Source organism: Medicago sativa, chromosome 1, assembly GCF_051527215.1.
Source record: "Medicago sativa cultivar Bolivia chromosome 1, Bolivia_mono, whole genome shotgun sequence".
NCBI lineage: Eukaryota > Viridiplantae > Streptophyta > Magnoliopsida > Fabales > Fabaceae > Medicago > Medicago sativa.
The window spans coordinates 75723480-75728970 of record NC_140749.1 but is presented as its reverse complement, the minus strand read 5'-3'; the positions used below and the strand labels follow the sequence as shown (position 1 = coordinate 75728970).

At 34.8% G+C, this 5491-nt stretch overlaps 1 protein-coding gene across 1 annotated transcript; it reads left to right on the top strand.

Moving 5' to 3' along the window:
• Positions 1–1266: 1266 nt before the first annotated feature.
• On the top strand, positions 1267–5038 carry LOC146957459 (uncharacterized). Its single transcript, XM_085725735.1, has 2 exons — positions 1267–2325; positions 4763–5038. Exon 1 carries the CDS (start codon positions 1309–1311, stop codon positions 2317–2319), a length of 1011 nt encoding a protein of 336 aa, XP_085581861.1. The 5' UTR covers positions 1267–1308; the 3' UTR covers positions 2320–2325; positions 4763–5038.
• The last annotated feature ends 453 nt before the right edge of the window (positions 5039–5491 follow it).

Genomic DNA, 5491 nt, shown 5'->3' with positions numbered 1-5491 from the left:
ATTATGATGCTTATGTTGATGCGATGTTTAAGATGTCTTGATGTGTAAATTATAAATTATTTGATGATGTCTTATATAAGGATGTGTTATTTGAAGATGTGTGATTTAAAGATGTGTAATTTAAGATGAGTTATATAAAGATGCGCTATTTGAAGTTGTGTGATTTAAAGATGTGTTATATAAGAGTTGTTATATGCTGCACTTGTTCCTGTTTGTTGTTGTTGACCATTAATGTCATAAGTTGTAAATGTCGGTCTAAGTTGTAAAGTTGTAAGAAGTTGTCCAAATTATTGGAATCATATAAGTTGTTTAAGAAGTTCAAGATGTCTAAGTTGTAGGAGTTGAGTCCATTGCATACTCATTAAAGTTGGGGGCTTTAGGCCCGGCAGCCTTTGTGCTCATTAAAGTTGGGGGCTTTAGGCCCGGCAGCCTTGTGCTCACATGTCGAGAGCCTAATTACGCTCATTTACGTTTCTGATTGGTACCACATGCATTTGCATATCAAGAAGTTTCACGATGGTTTAAAGTTGTTAAGTTGTTAAGTTGATAAGAGTTGCATTGTCAAGTTGAGTCGTGTTGTCGAGTCAAGTGTTAAGTTGAACATGATATTTAATGATGATGATATATGATGATGGTATTTGATTATGTAATGATAATATGCTAAATGATAAATGTTCGATATGTTAATAATGTTTTATGTTGCTAAATGCATTTTAATGAATTACATGCTTAATTTATTGACTGTGAAATCTCACCCCTTCTGCTTGAAAATGTTGCCCTTCGTATGGGTAACTTGCAGGTAATAAAGACTAGAGGCGTACGTGAGTGGACTCCTCACATTTTGTCTAGGTGCTCTGATACGTAACGGGATGGGGGCTTGCTTTTACTTCTGTTCCTTACGTGTCTTTATGAACTTTTTTATGAATAAATGTCGAACTAAAATTATGAGATTTCAGATGAGGCCTGCGTGCCAAGACTATTAGTATGTTGAACTATTTTCCGCTGCATGATTTTAGATTTTTGATGTTAAATATTGAGAGATAATTCTTATTATCCATTTTATGATTTTCAAGAAGTATATGACATTCCGTTATGATTTAAAATACTCTGATTTAAATGATATTTTTAAGTTGGGAAAAACGGGGTGTTACAATTGGTATCAGAGCAGGTCGGTCCGCCCGCCCAAGTAGTGAGTCGAGGTGTGTCTTTAGCAGTTGGAATATCATTATTATGTTATTCTAATTTTTGTGTGTTGTGCAGAGAAGAGACCTGGAGACTGCAAATTTTATCTGCTATAAGAGGACTAGAATGGCTGGAAGAAATGATGCTGCGATTGCTGCTGCTTTGGAAGCCGTAGCCCAAGCTGTGGGACAACATCCAAATGCTGGTGCTGGTGCGAATGCTGATGTGAGAATGTTGGAGACCTTTCTGAGAAATCATCCTCCTACTTTCAAAGGAAGGTACGACCCTGATGGAGCACAGACGTGGCTCAAAGAGGTTGAAAGAATTTTCAGAGTTATGCAATGTACTGATGATCAGAAGGTGCGTTTTGGAACGCATATGCTGGTTGAGGAAGCTGATGACTGGTGGGTGAGCCTCCAACCTGCCCTAGAGCAGGATGATGCAGTTATTACTTGGGTTGTGTTTAAGAGAGAGTTCCTAAACAGATATTTTCCTGAAGATGTTCGCGGAAGAAAAGAGATCGAGTTCCTTGAGCTGAAGCAAGGAAACATGTCGGTGACAGAGTATGCAGCAAAGTTTGTGGAGCTGGCTCAGTTCTATCCACACTATACTGGGGACAATGCTGAGTTCTCTAAGTGTATCAAGTTTGAGAATGGTTTGCGTGCTGATATTAAGCGAGCCATTGGTTACCAACAAATCCGTGACTTTTCTGCTTTGGTGAGCAGATGCAGAATCTATGAAGATGATAGCAAAGCTCATTATAAGATTATGAGTGAGAAGAGGGGTAAGGGCCAGCAAAGTCGTCCAAAGCCTTACAGTGCTCCTGCTGACAAAGGAAAAGGAAGAGCTAATGATGAAAGAAGGTCAAATAAGAAAGATGCTGGTGCGGAGATTGTTTGTTTCACTTGCGGCGAGAAAGGCCATAAGAGTAATGCTTGCACTAAGGATATTAAACGATGCTTTCGTTGTGGTAGTAAAGGACATACACTTGCAGAGTGTAAGCATGGAGACGTTGTGTGCTTTAACTGCAATGAAGAGGGTCATATTGGGTCTCAATGCAAGAATCCGAAGAAGGCTCAGACCAGAGGGAAAGTGTTTGCTTTATCTGGTACTCAGACGGAGAGTGAGGATCGTTGATCTGAGGTAAATTTTCGAGGACGAAAATTCTTTAAGTTGGGGAGAGTTGTAACGCCCGTCGTAATTATTTAACTATTTTGATGAGTTTTAACATATATTTATATGATTTATATGTGTGATTTATATGATTTATGAATTTAAGTAGTTTATATGATTTATAGGTAAATTGTGTGATTTTCAAGATTGATGTGAAGTATGTGATTTTGTGAAGTTATAATGTTGGTGTGACTTATTTTATTATTAAATAAAATAAGATATGAAAATAAAATAAAAATATTAGAATTTGGGTTGTGATGTGAAAAGAGCATTTTTAGAGGTGTAAAGAGAAATTAGAGTGAGGTTATAAATAGAAGGAGTTAGGTTGAGAAAAGTTTTTAGGCAGAACGTACGTTTTTAGAGAAAAGGGAGAAAAAGTCAGAAAGAGAGAAGAACAAGAGGAGGCTATCGATTTTCTTCAATTACCAGGTAAGGGTGAGACTATCTTTCACTAATATTAAGTATGTAGATCATTAGATTGCATCTAACATGTTTTAGAATGAGTTGTGAGATTATGAGAAATTAGGGTTTGAGTGAGAATTGATGATTAGATGATGGAAAACTAGTGAAGGGTTGCTACTTTTCGATGTTTCTTAACTTTCCATGATGATTCCTTGTTAAATTTGTGTTCTTTATGTTGATGTATTTATATATGTGATTTTTTTCTTTTTGATTAACTCATTAAATTCGAACCGACTGGATGTTTATACTTTGACATGAATATGATTTGTGTGTTTACATATGACCTGATATACTTCCTATTTGATTCATAAATATCTTGATTTTAACAATTACACGATCGGTTTTGCGAGAACTGTATGCCTTCGTGTGTTTGTGTGATTTAGCCAGGAGTCTATAATTATTATTTTATAATGATAACCAAGGATAATTCAAATGGTGTTTTGAAAAATCATATAATATTATTTCATTGGAAATTATCATTAGTTTATTTCTTTTGGATCGGCAACTACCATGACAGTATTAGTTTAATTTGAACTTGATTCATATTAGTCCATGAATTCCATTATACCTAGGAATCCCGTAAAAAGAAGTCTCAAATTTATGAAATGACTTTCAATCTCTTATATTCTAATATATTCCATCATATAACTTGATGTGATTTAATTGGTATGGTATCCCATAAGAAATAGCTTGCTGAAGTGATCACTGTAGGAAATAATTTAATTAAGCCAAATAGCTACATGAGAAATTATTCTCCCTTTAAACGTAGCATGTTTAATTAGACCCTTTGTTAGTATGTTGATAAGGTTAAGCCTTGCCATTGGATAGAATATCTTATTAGGAATATTTCGGTAGTAAAATTTTGATTGTTTAATCCTCTTAGGTGGTCTCTGACATCAAGTAAAGAATAGCTAAAATGAGAGGAAGTAGGTGAACTAGGTATCCTTAAGAAACTTAGTTTTTATTATGTTAAGTTGAGATAAAATGTAATTGATGAATTATTTGACTATGTGTGATTTAAAGAAAGGTGTTATATAAAGATGTGTTATTTGAAGATGCGTGTTTAAAAATGTCTTATATAAAGATGTGTTTTTTTTGAAGATGTGTGATTTAAAGATGGGTATATAAATATGTGATATTGTTATAATTATGATGCTTATGTTGATGCGATGTTTAAGATGTCTCGATGTGTAAATTATAAATTATTTGATGATGTCTTATATAAGGATGTGTTATTTGAAGATGTGTGATTTAAAGATGTGTAATTTAAGATGAGTTATATAAAGATGCGCTATTTGAAGTTGTGTGATTTAAAGATGTGTTATATAAGAGTTGTTATATGCTGCACTTGTTGCTGTTTGTTGTTGTTGACCATTAATGTCATAAGTTGTAAATGTCGGTCTAAGTTGTAAAGTTGTAAGAAGTTGTCCAAATTATTGGAATCATATAAGTTGTTTAAGAAGTTCAAGATGTCTAAGTTGTAGGAGTTGAGTCCATTGCATACTCATTAAAGTTGGGGGCTTTAGGCCCGGCAGCCTTTGTGCTCATTAAAGTTGGGGGCTTTAGGCCCGGCAGCCTTGTGCTCACATGTCGAGAGCCTAATTACGCTCATTTACGTTTCTGATTGGTACCACATGCATTTGCATATCAAGAAGTTTCACGATGGTTTAAAGTTGTTAAGTTGTTAAGTTGATAAGAGTTGCATTGTCAAGTTGAGTCGTGTTGTCGAGTCAAGTGTTAAGTTGAACATGATATTTAATGATGATGATATATGATGATGGTATTTGATTATGTAATGATAATATGCTAAATGATAAATGTTCGATATGTTAATAATGTTTTATGTTGCTAAATGCATTTTAATGAATTACATGCTTAATTTATTGACTGTGAAATCTCACCCCTTCTGCTTGAAAATGTTGCCCTTCGTATGGGTAACTTGCAGGTAATAAAGACTAGAGGCGTACGTGAGTGGACTCCTCACATTTTGTCTAGGTGCTCTGATACGTAACGGGATGGGGGCTTGCTTTTACTTCTGTTCCTTACGTGTCTTTATGAACTTTTTTATGAATAAATGTCGAACTAAAATTATGAGATTTCAGATGAGGCCTGCGTGCCAAGACTATTAGTATGTTGAACTATTTTCCGCTGCATGATTTTAGATTTTTGATGTTAAATATTGAGAGATAATTCTTATTATCCATTTTATGATTTTCAAGAAGTATATGACATTCCGTTATGATTTAAAATACTCTGATTTAAATGAAATTTTTAAGTTGGGAAAAACGGGGTGTTACATTGACTTCACCAAAGATATGATAGGGAGATTGTGAGTACCCTTGAACACATTGTTCATCAACTCTGTAAGGTTGGTTGTCATTTGACCCTAGCGTCAACCTTCGTCATATGCTTAAGTCCATTTTTCTTTGGGTATGTTGTCGACCCATTTCAAAGCTTCTAAGTTTAGCTCTCGGATTTTGTTATGTTAGTTTTTTCTTTCGATCGGTGTTAAATCTTGAACCTTTTTTTTTGGTAGTGGCGGGGGTTTGAACCCCAAACCTTGCATATTTTTATGCATTGTCCAACCAACTGAGCTAAACTCACGAGGACAAAATCTTGAACCTTTAACTCTATAACTCTTAGGTCAAAGCAGTTAAGAATTCAACCTTAGTAA